Source organism: Megascapheus bottae, chromosome 11, assembly GCF_031878675.1.
Source record: "Megascapheus bottae isolate mThoBot1 chromosome 11, mThoBot2.hap1, whole genome shotgun sequence".
Classification (NCBI taxonomy): domain Eukaryota; kingdom Metazoa; phylum Chordata; class Mammalia; order Rodentia; family Geomyidae; genus Megascapheus; species Megascapheus bottae.
This window is the reverse complement of record NC_143519.1, coordinates 33,689,103-33,710,225: the sequence shown is the minus strand read 5'-3', so window position 1 is coordinate 33,710,225 and position 21,123 is coordinate 33,689,103. Positions and strand designations below refer to the sequence as shown.

Here is a 21,123-nt window from a genome sequence, read left to right as displayed (position 1 = left end):
TCATTATAAAAAAAAAAAACTCTAAAATTTCTAGTAAGATACCTAAAAAACTATGTTACCACAATTGATGTTCCAAGTGACTTTCTTTTAGTTCTAGGTATGTGTCAATTTCACAGTGATTTCAAATCTCAAGTACATCTTGTTTCTCTGCATGGTACAATCTCTTCAGCTGGCCATTTCCTACTAGCCTGTTCCTGCCTAAATATGCTTCTTCCCCCCCTAAAAGAAGACTTACTCGGTTCATTAATTTTATATCTCTGGTGTATTGCATTGCTCAATCGTTTTGTGGTGTGAAATAATCTCATAATGAATTATGTTCAATCAACTCACGGATAGACTAAACTTTTGATGAGGGAAGTGACACCCTGTAAGAATCAGTATTTTCTTAGCACCAAAAGCAGCAACTAACATATTGAAAAACTATATGTGATACATTAATTAATGGCAGAAGAGAAATACTGAATATTGAACATTCAATGAATACTGAATATTCTTCAATGAAGATTATTCAGAGCCCAAGCTATGAGCAAGAGCTGAAAAGAGCACAACACACTGAGTTCAAGCTCTATACCAATACCAATATTCATGCACAGACTACCATGCAACAATAACTTACTCAAAAATTGTAAGTATACATTTTTGGAGGGTTTCTTTGTCAGTCTTGGAGCTTGAACTCAGGGCCTGAGCACTGTCCTAGGGCTTTCACAAGGCTAGAATTCTACCACTTGAACTACAGCACCACTTCTGGCTTTTTCTACGTAGGTGGTACTGAGGAATTGAACCCAGGTCTTTGTGCATGCTAGGCAGGTACTCTACCACTAGGCCAAACTCCCAGCCCCTAAATGTACTTTTGTAATTTAGAATTTTTTAAGCACATTTGAAAATAATTCAAATGGGAAAAGTTTAAAAGAAAAGGTGTTTTAAAAGTAAATAAAATTTATATTAGCCCAAGATAGAAAAACTTTGGCATCAATACTTCAGCCACTGTCTGTCTGTAAGTCAATTTGAAGCACAAAACACAAATGATTTTTTAATATATAAGGTAACGAGCCATACGACAAAGATAAAAAAGTCAGTGAAATGTGCTACTTTTTTCTAAGAACCCTAAAGAAAAATATCAATACAAGTTTTCTTAGATATAAAGACTTTTCATTTTTTTAATAAAATTGAATACAGATACCTCTTACTCAAGGTGTCTTCAGATTGAAAAACAGCACAGCTATTCATTGAGTATTGAAAAGAAAACAAAATAGCCAAAATCAAAGAAACAAGATACCTAGGATTATTTCTATATAACCATAAATTAAGATGAAAGAAAATAGCAAAGCTGAATTTATTGCTCATCATCCTAAGTGTAAATCTGCATGAAGACATTTACCTATGAATATTCTCTTATATCCTCTTACTTATATCCTCATAAAGCATGCAGATGATGTATTTCTTGCTATCTAATGTTTTATGTGTAGAGCATGTAGGTGAGCTATCTGCTTATAATCCAGATTTGCTCTTTTTTTGTCATGTTTTAAATCTGTTTACTTTTGGAAATTGAAAAATTATCAGAAAATGTTCTCATTCCGCTAGAGGTTATCTTTCCTTGCAAGGTACCCATAGGTTGAAGGTTTTGAAAAATAAATAGCTTCAGCAATAATTTCCTGTAGTGGGATAAAGATCAGTGATGAATGGCAAATCTAACAGTATAAAACTTTCTTAACCTTTCTGGCTTAATTACCTAGGAAACATCTAACAAGGGGAACAAAACCCAAATGAAACAAAGGAAGCAGGTTTAATTAGTAAAAATTTACATATTCCTAAAGTTGCAAGTAAATTTTTTTTAATCACAGCCAATTTAAAAAAATAAGCATAGCAGCATAGAAATACATATTAGCAATATTATGGAAGCATACAGGTGAAATTAAACTTTAAACATTTTGATACTGTGAAGATGTAACATAACCTCTACTCCTTTGGTAGGGTTTCAATATCAGATTCACTTGGGATGGTATTTTACCTGAGATTTAAAAGCTTGTAACTCTGCTTGAAGCTCATTAATCTTTGCCTCTTTTTTCTGCAATTGAACCTGGGTTTCTTGGTGGTCGGCAAACTCTTTTTCAAACTGAAACGGGAAAATAAGAGAAAAAGACGGAAATGAAAAGCACTATTCTTCATACAAAAATAGGACTCTTAATGATCCATCAATAGAACATGGAGTTCTGAATTGGTTTTATAAAAGGAGTGTTAGATTTTTGATAAGTCTGCCGTTTCTTTTCTCTAGGTCTCTCCAGGTCCTTCCAAAAATCACTCATTCACAAAAGAGTGGACAAAGCCAGAGATGGAATCTGTGACCTTCTTCTCCCAGCAGAATAAAATGGGCCATAGTTACCTATGACCTTGGCATTTTTCTTAAGTCCCTAAATATCATGGTGATTTTGTACAAAATAATAGAAGGCAAAGCATTCTTTGCTGCCTTCCACCTAAAAAAAAAAACAAAAAACTTGTATTTGATTCTTATCTATAGTTCATTGACATGATTTATAATTCCATTTTAATATTTTTATTAATAATTCCACTCTATAAATATAACTTATAAGACTTTTTCTTATAGCTTATCTCCTAAAAAACTTTGAAAGATTAATGATAAATTAGTCTTTCAAAGCTCCTAGTGCAGTACTTTCTGAAGGGAAAGAAAATAATAAAATCTGGTGAAGCAAATGATCTTTCAAATTTATTTTAGCCACTCATAAATTCCCTCCTTTTACTCAAAACGTTTTCACTTTGTCTTTATCAGGAACAAAAACCCCTGAATTTTAATAGGGTGGTGTCTTATAATGAAGAACAACTAAGACTGTAAAAGAATCTTAAATCTACCAAAGTAACTAACCTACAAACCAAACCATATTTAGACAGCAAAGGTAGAGAGAAATTTGTCTTCTGAAATATATTATTAATTGCACAAAATGGGCTTTATTGTCACTTTCCACACCTATAACGAAGTTTAATAATTTTTACACACACACACAAACACAGACCCATTGTCCCTTGCCCTCTCTTTCTCCTAGTTCCTTTCCTCCTCCCTGGCAATTCACCTCTCCTATCATGTCTTCCTTTTTTTGTTCCTCCACACATTCCATATATAAGAGAAAACATGCAATACTGGTCTTACTAAATGTGTTTTACTTTACATAAAAGTGCTTCACCAAGGACGTACTAAATATATTCACTTCAATATCTAGGCTGAAACTTCGACTTTTCTACTCAGGTCCTTCCACCTTGTCCCTTAGAGCCCTTCTCACATAATCTTAATTTTGCCTCAAATTCAACTGTTTCAGAATGATCTTAGCTCATACTCAGTATTCCAACCTGCTGAACTTCCTTCCTTTCAACTTTCTTTTCTTTCCTTATAACACAGCAATCATTTTTTTATTCTAAAAAAAATTTTTAAAAAGTCATGGCTAACCAAATTCCAACTCCCTTGGACTTCTCACAACCTCATATTAGTTAAAATTTCCATAGCAATGCTACTTGATATCAAAGCACCAGCCACAAGGTTACTTAAATGTGAATTTAAATCAATACAAGTTATAAGTTAAAGATATTGGTCCTCTAATACACTAGTCAAGTACACAACAACAGAGACCCACGTGTCAATGGCTACCATATTAAAAACTTACACTGTGGAAATTTCCATGTCCAACAGTAGACAAGGTCTGCTCTTCCTAACAAATGTTAGTTTCTATATGCAACCTCTCTCTGTATGTTCTATTACAACACAGGATTTTGTTTCTATGGATGCTCCTTGACTGTTCCTACCAACTTTTGTTCTAGGTTTAATATTCCCCAAAGCCTATGCTGTACAGTGCTCATTTCTCACCCATCTTCTCTCATTCCACCTTTCTCATAATGGTATCTTCCAGACTCATAGGTTTCAATACTCATTCACAGGCTGGTCATTTCCAAATCCCTATCATCACAAAAGCTTCTCTTCTAATACTGAACTTTTCCAGACAAATTAAACAAAACACAAAACATGTTCAAAACCAAGTTTATCTTCTCTCCTACCATGTTCCTGTATGTATTTGAATACTGTTATTCTTTTAAAGTACAGGACACATAATGACTCTTTTATGTTTAAAGTGTCACTTTTTTATAATCATTAACAATATCTAAAAACCTTCTGGGATCTAGTCCAAATCTACCTATTTCCAATGATTCAATAAATGTTAAACCCTGTGTCCTATAACAGGTCCTTCACAACAGAAACTGCTACAGATAGAGTTGAACAGAATATGGTCAGAGCTTGTATTAAGTACTGTCTAGAAGATGAAGTAAACATGAACTAACCACTATAAATCCATAAATATTACCATCAATAAAGAACTTTACAACTCTGGGGGGAGGGAGACCAGGAGGGGTAAAAGTGGGAGGAAATGAGGAAGAGGTTAACACTGTTCAAAAAGAAATGTACTCACTACCTGACTTAAGTAACTATAACCCCTCTGTATATTACCTTTACAATAAAATTTAAATTTCAAAAAATAAAAAACAAGGACAAAAACTATTTTCAGGGAAAAAATAATTTGTCCAACAAGATGGTAATAATCACCTTTGCAACATATGACATAAGCTATGCTACTTATTAGAGGTAGGTTTACTTAGCTCATAGTGTTTAGAGTTCAGAATCTATCAACACAGCATGGACTATATGGCTAAGGCTGCACTTAGCTGAATAGACAGCAATGGCAGATGTGCAGAAAGAAATGAGAACAATAGAGAACTTAGAGAAGGGAGGATGGGAGGTTCCACATTGTGCCTTCTATAACAACTCCCTGCTTCAGGGGACTCAAGAAGTGGAAGCAAGGACTACATTAGTTTCTCACTGACCTTCCACAAGGCTGTTCTTATTAATGCTTCATGATCTCTCATTAGTGCCATGTAGGGATCAAGCCTTTACTATTCACCACATAGGCCATTGGAGAGAAACAATGAGATTTACCTCCATGCACAGAGTGTATGTAAAGCTTGAGCTACCAACAGGAAATTCAAAAGAAATTTACATTCACTCCTCCTTGAATATCTAAACTTGTTTCTGTACAAAGATCCCTCAGGAATCGCATAGGTACCACTTTCTCAGGTAAATATATCCTGGATAGACAATACTGGATGAAGAATCTCTCCTATAGAAATTTATGCCATATGAAGCATTTCTGCCATAGCAAATCTCATACAGCAACCTGAAAATACTAAGATGTAACATTATACATATTAATAACATCATGTTATATGTCCACAAAAGGCAAAACCTTGTCTATTTTAATTCATCATCTTTCCAAGGTCTTACATTTATAATTAAACTCAATAAATTATTGTTGAATGAAGTGTGAAACAACCTTTGGTCAAATCTTCCTGTGTACGTTGAAAAGTTATATCAGTATTTTATATTAAATTTTGCCTACTCTGCCAGTACAAAAAAACATTGAGAAGTTATTTGCTCTTATCCTTTCTTTTACTAGTAAAACAAAGTTCACTAGTATACTGCAAGAAAAAAGAGAACTATTTCCACAAGAATAAAAATGAAGCTCTTTAAAAATGTTGGTATATGACTATCCTATGTCTAGACTGAAGTTCAGAAGGAAAAGTGAGAAAGGTGGTTATTTAGGGGATGAGAGAAACAATCAAAACTGTCAGAATTAGTATCACAGTGGTACACAATTAATGTCTCTATAACAAAACTGTATTTCTTAACAAGAAAAATTTTCCACATCTTCCCCTCTAAAAGGATCAGAAGTGACATAAACTTTGCTTTAGATTTTTCTAATATCTACAGTCAAATCACTGTAGCCTGAGGGATATAATGAGTATCCATTAAAAACATACCTTGTAAACCTGATATGATAGCCCTCTATTCCAAAAACAGTTGCTAGAGCAATATTACTTACAAAATTACACTCAGAAATGTCAAGCAACACAGTTAAGGTTGAAGTTCTGCTTAATTTCATTCCCTAGGGTAAATGTATTAGTGCCTCTGTACAAGAAGCTTGATAATTCAATATTCTCTATATACTTTCTGACATTTCTGGTCTTCATTTTTCAAATTTATGCACCTAAATAAAGAATGTGTCTAGCAACTGTGATCACTTCCTGCCTAAAGCAACATATTTACATGTGTCCTTATAAAGCTATCAGAACAAACTTTTTGCTGATATACACAAAATGGCATGGCAATAGAAATCTTTTATGAAGCATACAATATTTTTATGAATATATCTAAGACATATAATTTCTGGCTAAAAAAAGACACAACTAACCTTGAACAAGGTCTTTCTTTTATTTATACATAAAGCAGGCATTTTTTAAGAAATATACAAAATCAGGGCTCTTTAACTCCATTAACATATAATATCTGGGTAAAAAGAATAGTAAAACAAGGGAATTATATTTGAGAATCATTTACACTACACAAATCTAGTACATAAAGGTCACTGATACTTTCCACTGAGGAGTGAGTTACTTAAATTAAAATATAATTAGCTAGAAAAAGGGTACTTACAATATGAACATCAAATAGTAAGACTTTTGACAGAAAAATGATCCACTAATTTGTTTCCCCACTGAACTCATTCACTAAAAGTCACTGATAAGCTCATATTCAAAATATAACCCTACCCTATACCCAAAGGCTTAGCCTATGAAATTAACCACTTGGAAGTTCTCAGGACATCTAAAATGTTCTCCAGAAATAACTCATATCTTAATGAAACGGTTGCTTTCATTTTCAGTGATGTTTGGTCCTCAAAGTTTATTTTAAACAGTAGCATAATTATGACTTGCTATATCAAATATATATCAGATGACTTAGTAAATATTGACTATAGGCTCTGTGTGGTGTCTTAGTAATTATTATTTAGTCAATGTGAAAATTCAAATAAGAAAAGAACACTTCCAACATTAACATCCAATCAAGAAAAAGTCAGAAAGGCTACTAGGAGGAACCAAATGAATCTGGTAATATCTGATAACTCATGAAGAAGAAGCTTTATGACACTCAATATAATAAAATGAAACAAACAGCAAGTGCACCTTTCAAGATTTAAAATATGATTTCAATCTGAGCTATCTATTGTAAATTAATCTATTGTATTTAGCTTTTTTAACTATTCAAAAAGAATCCTTTTAGCACTTAAAAAAACAATTATTACATTTGTGTATAAATAGTAAATAAAGCCAAGATAATCAAAACCAACTCTTGTTGACAAAACAGTTAAATACACTTACGAATATGATTATAAAAACATGAACAATGGATTGTTTCAGGTGATAATAAATATAAAAAACAGTCAGGAAGAAGAGCAAAAAGGTCAAAGGCTGAGAGAAAAAATTTAAGACTTTTTAAAAACACAATGGCCTTCAAGGTTCTCCATTACTAATGGGCTGCCTGAGGGGAAAAAGAAGACATCAGAAATAATAAGTGAATTCCTGAAATGGTTCCTTAGCAATCTCGCAAAAATTAGTCAGTTACTTACCTTTTTATAAAGTTCTGATGACTTTTCTTCAAACTCTTCTAGTTTTGCTTGATCTATGCAAACATCTAAAATTATAATGACAATTCACAAGTCATTATACCATGTCCATATAAAATAACTATAAAAATTATTTCAAAAAGTTAGATTACTGCCTGATAAAATAAACAAAATGCAGACATGTTAGTAAACATAGAAGAAAAAAGTAGATTTACATGACTGCAAATATAGCTACTTAAGAAGGTAAAATGGCAGAATCATAGTTTAAGTCTAGTCTGGTCTAGAAAAGAACACACATGTCTTTCTCAACCCATAGTTAAGCATTGCAACAAACACCTGTCATCCTAGCTACAAAGGAGGCTGAGATTGGGATGAATGCAGTTCCAGAACTGCTTGGGAAGCAAATCAGATGAGGAAGAAAACCTGCCAAAGTTCATTTCAGTGGAAGAAACTGGGCATGATAGCACACATCTATATCCTAGCTAAAATAAAAGCCTAAAATAGCAAGTCACAGTCTAAGCACATGGCTGACCGGGATGCTAAACTCTATCTCAAAAATGACCAGTATAAAACAATGTTCTGGTGGCTTACACATGTAATCCTAATTACTCCGAAAGCTAAGAACTGAGGATGACGATTCAAAGTCAGCCAGGGAAGGAAAGTCTGTGAGACTCATCATTTAACCACTAAAGCTGGAAAAAGAGCAGTGGTGCAGTGGTAGAATGTTGGCCTTCACAATATTCTACTTATTTGTTAGTATTGAAAACCACCATCTTTTTGTCAATATCACTAATATCAGCCAGTTCCTTACTCATTCAACATACATTCAAATGTTCTTTGGTTTAGAAGAGGATCAACTGTACAGAGATCTACAGTGGGTTTTCATAGCTTTTTCTTCTTAGTTACACTGGAATCACAACTATCAATGAACATTCTGTATATGTTACTTTAAGATGGTGTATTCTTCCCTTCCTTGCTTTCTTTGTTTCTTTTTTTCTCTTACTTCTTTCTTTTCTTTCTTGCCTAGGATTCAAACCTTCCAACATTAGCTCATATTCTAGCAACTGTGTCATGCCTCTACCACCAATGACTTACATGTATATATAGGTAAAAATGTATATTTTTATGAATAGGTGAAAAGAATATGTGATAATGGAAAGTAGAGAAAAGTCTTAGAAACTGTAGAGCACAGGTAATTTAATATTTTGTAATGGAGACATAAAAGAGCTTGTTTTTCTAAGAGGAATCAGATGTTTCAATATTTAGTATTCTGTAGACAGCCATTTTAGTAAAATCATAAAAAATTAGGTTTAGATAAGATCATTTTTATAACCACAAGTTATCTATACTGTACTAAAGAGACAAATCAAAATAATAACAGGGCACATCTAGTTTTAATTATGAAGTGAAATAGCAAAATATTATATGCTTACTTTCTCTTTTTTATGAAAGAGTCTGAAGGGATGTTGAAGATCTAGGTAAACAGGGATGTTACTCTGAATCTACCTTTGCTTTCTCAGACGGATACATCTTTGGAAGGGTTGGGGAGAGGGTACAAACTGGAAAGAAAAAAGGTAAAGAACTGCAGCAGTAGAGCTCACTAGACATGGATCAAAGTGAACCATAAAGCTGATTGGTAGAGACAAAAGGAAGGGCTTGGAAGAGGATGCAAGAACAGAAGACAATATATGAAAGGAAATGCACTCATTACCTGACTGGCACTGGTGGTTCACACCTGTAATCCTAACTAGTCAAGAGGCTGAGATCTGAGGATCATGGTTCAAAGCCAACCAGGGCACAACATTCCATGATACTCTTATTTCCAATTAACCACCAAAAATATAAGTGGTGCTATGGCTGAAGTGGTAGAGTACTAAAGTTGAGCTGAAGAGCTCAAGGATAGCACCCGGTCCCGGAGTTCAAGATCCATAACCGACCAAAAAAAAAACTTTTTTTTTTAATTTAAAAACCCACACAGATTTTCCATCAATGTCATTTTTTCAATGGTCATTTAGAAAGGAGAAATTTGCTAAGAATAGCATATGTTCCAAAATGTTGACACAATGCTTTATACAATATCAATATAATCACAGAAGTTAATCTCCCCTCTAACCTACTCAGGGTTATCGCTGAGAAGCTGTCAAGCTGATAGCAGTCCATATGTTCTCAAAATTCCAATTTCCACTTACGAGACCTAATTTTCTCATTCACAACAAATTTTGTCAGTCATTTTCTTCAAAGTATAGACTCAGTTCATTTTATTTTTAAGAAAGTGTGTTCTAAACACATGAGATAGCCAGTTTATATAACGACCATTCAAATAAGAAACAAATTCTAAAATCCAGGTTGTTAACTCCAAGCACAAGAACAGCTTTTTTTCCTATTATACTTCAGTATCAACTGGTTAACAAAGAATTTTAAAAAGATATAATCAAGAGTCAACATTTGACAAAATTAATACTTTTTTATACATGGTCCTGGGGCTTGAACTCAGGGTTCTTGAACTCACTGGTTGCTGTACCTGAACTCTTTTGCTCAAGGCTTGTGCTCCACCACCAGAGCCACAGCACCACCTCAAGTTTTCTGGTGGGTGATTGGAGATAAGAGTCTCAGAGCCACATAGCCTTTCTTGTCCAGGCTGTTTTTGAACCATGACACTCAGATCTCAGTCTCCTGAGTAGCTAGGATTTCAGGCTTGAGCCACCCATTGGTAAACAACTAAAATTGATATTCTTAAGATTTCAAATGAAATTTTTAAAACTTGGAAGATTTTTATTTATTCTGAAAATAAAGAACCCTACTTCAATTCAATGCTCACAATTTTATGAACCACTCTTATCTAAAAAGAATGTAAATCACCGAATCCTAAGGAAAAAGCAACAATATGGGCTAATGTATTACATAAAAGATATTTCCATTTAAGGAATAGAGAAACACTCACCTACAAATCGGCTTAAGTCTAAATCTAGTCTTTTTCTATATGTAAAGTCTGGATCCATTCCATCTCTGTGCAACACAATCTGGGACACACATTCATCAATTAATTTGAAATACTGCTGTCTAAAACAAAAGAAGAGAGCAAAGGTACATTAATTGTAGCCACTTTCCTTATAATGAGGTTCAAGGTATGTTTTACAAACTTTAAGGAAATATACAATGCTTTGAGTATGATTTTTCTAATAAAAGTCAGACATTTATAGAATTCACTGTCATTAAGATAATAAACTGAAGCGATTTGAATTCAAGACTGGTCCTCTATTATGTCACACCAATACAGCTTCTACTAAAATTCATTTTATTCATGCAATCCAAATCTCACAAATATTTTCTAAAAAGTTCTACAGAGGGTTCTTATGATCCTATAGTATACTGTTTGGAGAAAGTTTACTGAATTGTATTAAAAACTGATACTGAAGCCCAATGCCCATAATCCTAGCTATTAAGGAGGCTGAGATCTGAAAATCTCTTTTCTGTGCAAGCACAGGTAGACAAATCCACAAAATTCCTTTTTTTTTTCTTTTTGTTAGTCTTGGGGCTTGAACTCAGGGCCTGGGCACTGTCCTTCAGTTGTTCAAGACTAGCACTCTAAGACGTCAACCACAGACCACTATGGGCCTTTGTGTGTGTGTGTGTGTGTGTGTGTGTGTGTGTGTGTGTGTGTGTGTGTGTGTGTGTGTGTGTGTGTTACCCAGGAATCGAACTCAAAGCTTCATATGCATGCTAGGCAAGCACTCTACCACTAGGCCAAACCTCAGCCTCACAAAATTATTATTTGCAATTAATCAGCAAAAAGTCATAAGGAGGGTATAGCTAAAGTGGTAAAGTACCAAAAGTGAGCTAAAAAGCCAAGATACATATGAAACCTAGATTTTAAGCTTGAGTACTGGCACAAAAAAACAAAACAAAACTTCTGATAATGAAAACTATACGGTATACCAAATTAAGAAGTTTTCTCAAAAGAAAACAAAAATAAAACATCAATGGCAGGGCTGTGGTAGCTCATGCCTGTAATCCTAGCTACTCAGGAGGCTGAGATCTGAGGATTGCTATTCAAAGCCAGCTGTGGTACAAAAGTCCAATTAAACCAGAAAACCGGAAATGGTTCTGTGGCTCAAGGAATAGGGCATTACCCTTAAACTGAAGAGCTCAGGGACAGTTCCTCGGCCCCATGTTCAAACCCCAGGACCAACAAAGAAAAGAAGTAAAATAAAATAAATAATAGCAATGTTCAAAAATGAGAATTTAAGATTTTAAAAATTAAAGTGTCCAACAACATAGGCCATTTTGTCATTTAAAAAAGCATACAAAGAAATTATTCTCAAATCTACTACACTGAAGAATTCAATAATGACATCTGAGATTTCATTCAAAAACTCTCTCAGCAGGCAAAAAAGCAAAGAATGTGTATCTCCTAATTCTAGAAATATTTCGAGATCATATGAACAATGTTAGAAGTAAATTTATCAGAAGAAAAAGTAAATGACTAAGAGGAACAAAAATTGTCATAATTTCACTGAAAAAGGTCATTTCATTGGAAGTTGTTATAAAAATCACAATCATTTCCTCTCTAGTATTTTTTAATGTCAGAATTATCTCACATGCACATTCAACTACCATGGCATTTTGCACCTAGAACATTACTAATCGTTATCCTCTTCTGCTCCTTCTAATTATTTTGTAGCAATCACTTCCTTTCTTGTTTTTCTCTCTCAGGCCTCTGATACACCTTTTCCAACACAATTACACTGAAGGAAATTTTTATTTTTATCACCAAGGGTAAAAATTTTTATCACCAAGTATACTAATTTTTTTACCCACTTTTTTTTTTTTTCTTTTTTTGCCAGTCCTGGGCTTGAGCTCAGGGCCTGAGGATTGTCCATGGACTTTCTCAAGGCTAGAGCTCTACCACTTGAGCCTCAGCACCACTTCCGGCTGTTTTCTATGTATGTGGTACCAAGGAATCAACCTGGCTCTTCATGCATACTAGGCAAGCACTTTAACCACTAGGCCAAACTCCTGGCTTTACCCACTATTTTTATGATGAGCACATTTTACATACAGCCACAATAAAATGTTAATTAATTACAAAAATGAGAATTTACATCTGTTCATTTCAAAAGCAGTTTAAAATGGCAGTAAAGTCAGCAACATGTCACAAGCCTTTAATCTCAGTACAAAGGTTGGCAGTAAGACTCTTCAAGAAATAAACAGAAAATATTGTAACATATAATCCTAGCTCCTCAACAAGCATAGATTTTGTAAACTATAGTTTAAAGCCAATCCCCCCAGGAAAGTCTGGGAGACCTCATCTGAAAAATAATCAGCAGAAATCCAGGCTGAAGGTATGGTTCAAGTGGTAGAACATCAGTCAGGCAAGCAAGCTGAGCAAGCATAAGTCTTTGAGTTCAAAGCCCCATATGGTTGAGGGAGAGAGGAATAAAACTTAGACAATCTAAACTTAAATGTGAATTCCAGAACCTCTATGGTAGATTACCCCAAAAAAATAAAGTTAGGGCCGGGAGTTTGGCCTAGTGGTAGAGTGCTTGCTTAGCATGCACAAAAACCAGGGTTCAATTCCTCGGCATCACATACATAGAAAAAAGCCAGAAGTGGTGCTGAGGCTCAAGTGGTAGAGCTCTTAAAAAAGTCCAAGGACAGTGTTCAGGCCCTGAGCTCAAGCCCGGGACTGATAAAAAATAAATAAATAAAGTTAAAAGTCAAAGAAAATAACTATACAACTCTAAAAAATTTATTATAATTAAAAATAAAGGGGGCCGGGAGTTTGACCTAGTGGTAGAGTGCTTGCCTAGCATGCACGAAGACCCAGGTTCGATTCCTCGGCACCCCACACACATAGCAAAAACCCGGAAGTGGTGCTGAGGCTCAAGAGGTAGAGTGCTAGCCTTGAGAAAGTCCAAGGATAGTACTCAAGCCCTGTGCTCAAGCCCAGGACAGACAAAAAAAATAAAAATAAAAAGCTATATAAAATTTTAAAGTGAATGAGAAAAAGCAAGTGACCACAATTCTGACACTATTTTGTAACAGAAGTACAATATTTCAGAAAATAAATAATAATAACTTTGAAACTTTGGGGCATGGTAAAAAAAAACAAATGAGATTATTTTAAAGCTGTAACTTCTCAGTCTTACACAAACATGACAGGATTATCAGATCCATGCTTTTGGATGTGTTCCAAATTTAGACACAGGTTATGCTTTCTTGGAACACAGACACAGGGATTAGGGACATAGAAACTTACAACCCCTGAAGCATAAGGACATATACAAAACTACAAGATGCCAAAAAAAAAAATCCCTTGAATTCCTGAAAAATTAAAACAGGCAAGATCAACACAACCTTTCATACAAGGATCAAGGAACTAGAGGGAGATACTTCAGACTTGAGATATCTTGGTTTTGTTTTCAAGTAAATTTGGAATCCAAACATAACATTACTGTCAATAGGGCCAAATTAATACAGTAAAATTTAAATAGGAAAGCCAAGTGATAGTTGCTCATGCCTGTAATTCTAGCTAGTCAGGAGGCTGAGATCTGAAGATAGCAGTTCGAGGCCAACCGAAGTAGAGAAGTCCCCCTAAGACTCTTATTTCCAATTAGCAATTCAAAAACCTGATGTGGTACTACGGCTCAAGTGGCAAAGCACAGTAAGTCTAAGAAACAGAGCTCAAACTAGAACTTCAATCCCCATAACCCACCCAAAAATTTAAAAAAAAATAATATTTAGCAGGTTGTTAAATATTTAAGCTGTCAACTTATTTTAAGGAAATTATCAGAGAGCACCTAATTTACTATGACCAAACAGATTACTAAACTCATATTTTAGAATGAATGGAACTTTTAGTGAAAATAATGTTTGTTAAATGAATTTATCACCTAAAACCTAAGTTTTCAGCATTTGAATTTCTCATTATTCAGTTCTGTTAGGTTTATGAAGCACCACTGAGTTACATTCTCTGACATCATTCAGAGATATATAGCTGGAATGATGCTTTTCTAACATATCCTTCTTCAAGAGATTAAAAGAGAAAAAAAAAACTACCTATAGTATTTAAAAATACAATTTCAGCAAAGCTAAACTGGTAGCAACAAAAATGACTGTATAGTCAGAGACCTTAGTTTATCTTGTGAAACAGCAATAAAAATGGAAAGAGGATAGTAAGAATACTTGTACTTCTGAGCATAGACTATGAGCCACAAATTTGGCTTTGTGATTTGCCCATGTTAGTATAATTAATCTGTATAACAACTCAGTGAGGCATCTATCCATATATAGATCACTATATCATAATGTAGATGAGGGAGAAAATGATACAATTTAGATCTGTCTAGATAGCTAAGATATAATGAAAACCAAAAATTCATTTGAATATATTTTCCAACATATTAAAAATGTTAAATACATATATATTATGGTATTTTTTGCTACTTATATACCAATGGAAATAATACTTAATAACCTACATATAACTTTTAAAAAACAGTCCCAAGATTATTCCTGCTGCCTAAGAATAACCAAAAATATTATGCACTAAAGGATAAACCAATGATTTCTCTAGTTAACATTTTTATTCAGAAGTTAGATTGTAACCAAGAATCCACTGAAGCTTAAGAAGTAACAGTAATGTTCTTAAACAGTGACAATGGTGGCAGGGAGTTTGGCCTAGTGGTTAAAGTGCTTGCCTAGCATGCATGAAGACCCGGGTTTGATTCCTTGGTACCACATATAGAAAGAAGCCAGAAGTGGTGCTGAGGCTCAAGTGGTAGAGCTCTAGCCCTGAGAAAGTCCAAGGACAGTGCTCAGGCACTGAGCTCAAGCCCAGGACTGGCAAAAAAAAAAAAAAGTGACAATGGTATGATTTTTATCAATATTTTATCTATACTGAGAGAAAACAATTCATGCTTTATCTAAATCAGTTTTGTAATAAATAAAAATCCTTTGCTTAAAAAGCTATTTGCTTATCCAAATAAAATATAAGGTACATTTCAAACTTAATAGATGTTTTATTAGTGAAAGAAAATATTTCAATATGTTTCTCTTACCTAATAAAATAATCATTTCGAATCAACAAAAGATGCTGAAGAATAGAAATAAAATAACCCTCTGCTCTAGTTTCTTTCACTGTGTTCCACACCATGTTGTAAACATCAGATGCTTCAGTAAGATGATTAAGGAATCTATGGATTTAGTTGCCTAAACAATACACCAATAATAATATGACACAGGTTCTCTTCTGTAAGTCTTTAACAAACCAGGTCTCCAGGCCGGAGGCTAAGAAAAAAACTCTGTAAATGCAACTTAATCTAACAATTTCTCTATTCTCTTTTACATTTACTAAACTAATCCAAAAAGTGCTTTAGGAAACAAAGATAGGGAGTAAGTAGTAGGTTGTGAACACCATGTTGAGTAATAAGAGTATCATCACCAAGATTGCTGGTGCAATCATAGAGAAAGACTTAAGGATAGGAATCTGATGGATCCCATGAAGTGTAGACACTTGCAAGCCCAATAGTTAACAAAGGGCCCACATGTGTACACCCAATGCACACGAAAATGACAGCCACCAAACTGAGGCTACACAATTTCCAATGCTGGAAAGTACTGAGTGGTAGACAAAGTGCCAAATGCAAGAAAAATAATGTATGTATAGATAGCTTGATTCTTCTAGGGATATAGCTCAGAAGTAGAGTAACTGTTTTGCATACGTAAAGGGCTGAGTTTAATACAAAGTACTACCAAAAATGAAAACAATAAAACTCTAACAATTTAGCGATATATTTTCAAAAATACACATCAAAGCAAGTAAATAACATTTTAATACATAAAGTTTTCATTTTATAACTTTATAGAGAAGTGGGTTTCATATTTTACAGAGTATGAATGATTGTTTTGGATGTAACATTAACTCTGCATATATTTTGACTAGGTATCAGAACAAAAGGATATTCAAGTTCAGCTTTAATATCTTCAAGGCGATGAGAAAATTCAATCAAATCTTCTTCCTTATGCTCATCAAAGACTTTCAATTGGATATCCAGGCCATCATTCTTAATAAGTTTTAAATTCTAGAGATGTTAATAGAAATTATGAACAAATATTTTGTTTCCAATTATGCAAAAATATGAATAACAAACAATAAACCAAACATTTAACTTTATTTACAGAATTCAAACATTTAAAATGTTATAATACTGAAATCTTATCTATATTTCAAAACTAGATTTTTATCCTACAGATAAATTATTCTAGAGGGTAATTTATCTAAATTTTCCCCATTCAAGTACTCTACTAATTTAAGTATTCATAAGGAGACTTCAGGACACTTACAGGCAATATCTCTTTTAATCCACATCGCATAAATTCATTTCTGATGTGAAGCCTGAAGTCCAAATCATCAGGAGATGTAACAAGGGCATTTATGAGCTGCATACAAGCTACCTACAACAGATTACATACTATGGCTTAGATTTGGTTCCCAACATTAAAGAAAAGCACAACAAAAAAGAAATCAAGGTTTTGTTACAAGTATTATCCAATATCTTCTGCACAGATTAAGCCCATTACCATAATAATTTATAAGAAAATATTCACTTATATACTACAGAGGAAATGCAATTTCAATGAAATTTTTTGTCATTTATTTGGGGCTGAGTTGATACAAGGAGGCACTGTTAGGCCTCCACTCAAAAAAATAAGTAAAAATTAATGCCTCGTCTACTGATACAGTTCGACACATATACAGTAGAAACTGAAAGTACCCTAGGCAAATGTTATAAACATCAGATCAGATAGTCAATGGCTAAACTAGGATTAAAAAAATATTACACTCATCAAAAGAGACTACATTTCAAAATGACCTTAAAGTCAACAGCATCCTGAATCTCATTAATAGGATTGTTATCACCAAAGACTTATTAATGAACACTGTGTAATTAAGTTCGAGAAGCTAATTTTCCAGGCAATAGTACTCTTACTTGTATAAAAATTCAAAATTAATATATTCTATATTTATTATCACAAGATATATTACACATAACTTACTAAAACCTTTAATATATAGCTTATTTTTCAAAAAATAAAATCACAAAATATTTCAGTTGAATAGGTTGAATCCTACAACTTCTTGAATTACTTTACTCTTTATTGAAAACATATCTTTCATCATTAAAATTCTATTTTTAATAAAGCAAAACAGATTCTCTCTAGAGAAACAAAGTATTCTCTGTTGTTGATGTTATTTTTCTGTCTACATTCTACCCAAAATCTAGGAAGAACTACTGAACTACTACTACTCATCAATATGTTTAACCTCATGCTGTTCCTAAAATTGTCTTTTTTCTATCCCTTAAGGCAAGATTTATATGAATTTAAAATGCCTTTTTTGGATTAAGACAGCAACAGGGGTCTTAGTTCCTGCTGGCTGAAATATATAGTAATTGTTATATTGATATCTAAACTTTAAAATCTGACCAGCATGCCTCTAATGTCAAAACTTGAGATTGTTCAAGGTCCAAGTGGGAAATGTGCCAGAAGACATATGAGAAAAAGAGGATCATACTTGAAAAAAGAAAAAGAAAACATCAAATAGTCTACCTTTTGAATACATATTCACTCAGCTGTAACCATTTCTTGTCAAAAAGTCAAGTTTAAAATGTATTCCTTCTACTTTCTTACTTGACACCCACAAGCATTATTTACTTTCTTCAGCAAAACCATGTCATTTTCAAAGATCTTGAAGTGTTTCGTACATACATAATTATAGGCACATAATTTCCCTATATTCTGAAAAACTAAATCAAGTTCTAGAAAAATGAGAATTTTTGTTACTCATAGGAAATAAAGCAACAAAAAATTAGTAGAAATTACCACTTAAATAAGAAGCAGCTAATGTAGATAATAGTAGCACAAAAATGAAAGATAAAGGATAAGCCAAATTATTTTCAGGAAATATTTTTAAGATAATTCTACATGCAAAGAAAATTAAGAAAATAACCAATATAACCAAGTTAAACCAATAGTTTTCCAATTCAAATGACAATCTATCATCATTATTATCTATTACCAAACAAATAAACATCTGAATATTACATGCAAGTACAAAAACATGATTTTTCTTATGCAGAAATTTCTATAAGCAAAGTAAAAACCGAAGAATTCCTTCAAAAGCTAGAAACCTTAGTTACCACATATACTGACATATAAAGAAATGTGACAACAACTGATTAGTTCTTAGTACCCACTACTGTCATGTTCCAGAATATATGCCCTATCAATTAATTCTTAGAAATAGAAAAAGGATCTAAAACTACAGAAAGAAACATTACATGTTTTCTGCGCAAATGGAGATAAACAGACACAATGACAACAAACTATAAGGTTGAAGTTGCATACAGGAGGAACTGTAGGTACTAAAGGAGAACAGACACCACCTAATAAAAGCTCTAATTCGATGATTAAAAGGAAGGAGTGAGAGAGCCTAATGAAGGAGTTAACAAATGTACCAAGCGTGTGTGTGTGCGTGCGTGCTTGCATGCACGTATGCGCGTGCGTGCACGTGCGTGCGTGTGTGCGTGTGTGTGTGTGTGTTTGTGTATGTGTGTGTGTGTGTGTGTGTGTGTGTTTTCAAATTCTGTGGCTTGAACTCAGGGCCTAAACACTTGTCTCTGAGTTTTTCGCTCAAGACTGTTGCTCTACCATTTGAGCCACACCTCCACTTCAGTCCTTTTGGTAGTTACTTGGTGATAAGAATCTCATGGACTTTCCTGCCTGACCTGGCTTCAAATTATAATCCTTGGATTTCAACCTCCTAAATAGCTAGGTCTGAGCCACAAAAGCCTTGATTAAGAAAAATGTTTTATGCAAATGAGTTAATATGCTCAATGTTATGATCCCTTCAAGTTAGTTGTAAGTAATTCAAATTTTACATTAGTTTGTGAGAAAGGAAAGCAGGTGAGGCTGACAGGAAACAGGGGCCACAGAAGGTATAAGAACTTGGAGCATTAAAAAGCTTTAAGAACTTACATGTATAATTTGAGGGTAGATTTCAATTAATTAATAATTTGGGTAAATAAATTACAAGTAAAAAGCTAATCAGTAGAAAGAAGGCAACTGTAGTACTCTGTGAAAATAGGGAAAGAGATCAAAACAAGGAGAGACTGATCAAATGCACCACCGAATGCAAGTAAGATATGGACCAATAAATTGCTACTACATGTGGAATGGGAACACTGTTGATTTCACAAAAATCATTTCGACAAAAGAAAAGAGCAATTGTTTATATATCCAAGGACTTGCCTTTTTATTCCTCTCTTCCCAGTCATCAAAAAAAGCTCTAACATGCAGAACAGTATCTCACACAATACAACTTCTCCCTGGAGGGGTGAAAGGGTCTGGAATCCATTTCAGGATTTAGTATACATGAAGATTACTCCAAGGACATCAATAATATGAGAACTGAGACCAACTACCCAAAAGGCAATTAGAAAGAGCAAGGCAAACGTCTGCCACATAATGATCTAGAAGGTGAAGACTTAACAGAAGATAAATAAACAATAAACAGAAATGTCAGAGGTATTCAATGTAGGTGTAAACAGAGCCAGTCAAAGGTAATTGTGAAAGCAATCCAATGATCAAAGGAAAATTATTAGAGGTAGAAAAAAATGGACAAGACTGTCAGAATCACTAAATCCACAAAGTAGCTTCTTGACCTTGGAAATAAATGAGATTTTTTTCATACATGAATACATGTCAACTAAACTCCCAATATTATACAACTTACTACTGTCTATTCCTCAGCTCAGCACAAATAAATGCCTGATGCACAATTAATCTTTAGTTTCTGACTATTTTCAAATAGACAAGCTTACATACAAAATTCAAGGTACACTAACACATGAGATGCCAGAGTCTGTCCACAAGGCCTACCTATGTTTACAGAGGCTAACCAGAGCAGCTGGTTCCTACATGACTATGCTGAGACGTTATTTTCTAATTATTTTCTGGTTAGAAAATAACCTAACAAGCACAAAATCATATGGCCTTCACAAAGTACACACCTTTGCTCCTCTTAGATGTGAGTAAGGGGTTATATAACTAAAATAATGAAGGACCAGAAATGTGGCCTAGTGGTAGACTGCTTGCCTAGCATGCATGAAGCTCTGGGTTCAATTCTTCAGTACAACACACAGAGAAAAAGGCAGAAGCAGCCCTATATGGCTAAGTGGCAGAGTACTAGCCTTGAGCAAAATGTGTTCAAGGACAGTACCCAGGTCCCGAGTTCAAGCCCCAAGACTAACAGGAAAAAAATATGCTGTATTATAAAGACATAGAAGATAATGGAGCTAAATCTAGATTGGCAACAAACACCAATAAAATACGTAAATACAAATTCTATCAAAATCTGCAAATGCTTATTATCTGGGCCTGGAATATACAGTTTAGACTGCTATTCATCTTCCCTACCCTATAGCAGAAATCGTCTGTCTCTCTTTGTACAATCAAAGTTCACATTTATCAAGTTAAGATGACTAAAGGATGCTTACAGAGAAATATTTTTGCCTCCAGTACAAATAAACTCTAAAGATTTCAAAAT

General features: G+C 33.9%; 1 protein-coding gene across 3 annotated transcripts in view; it reads right to left on the bottom strand.

The window, feature by feature from the left end:
* Nucleotides 1-21,123, bottom strand: part of Diaph3 (diaphanous related formin 3) — a 440,087-nt gene that overhangs the window by 278,944 nt on the left and 140,020 nt on the right. For all 3 annotated transcript variants that reach the window (XR_016537097.1, XM_090342066.1, XM_090342064.1), the window contains 6 exons: nt 16,860-16,970; nt 16,479-16,597; nt 15,575-15,691; nt 10,456-10,574; nt 7,518-7,582; nt 2,009-2,113 (listed from right to left, as the gene is read on the bottom strand). Coding sequence is in view for 2 of the 3 variants with exons in the window: in XM_090342066.1 (XP_090198192.1) it covers nt 2,009-2,113; nt 7,518-7,582; nt 10,456-10,574; nt 15,575-15,691; nt 16,479-16,597; nt 16,860-16,970 (636 nt within the window). In the remaining variant the exon portion in view is untranslated. The remainder of the gene's footprint in view (nt 1-2,008; nt 2,114-7,517; nt 7,583-10,455; nt 10,575-15,574; nt 15,692-16,478; nt 16,598-16,859; nt 16,971-21,123) is intronic.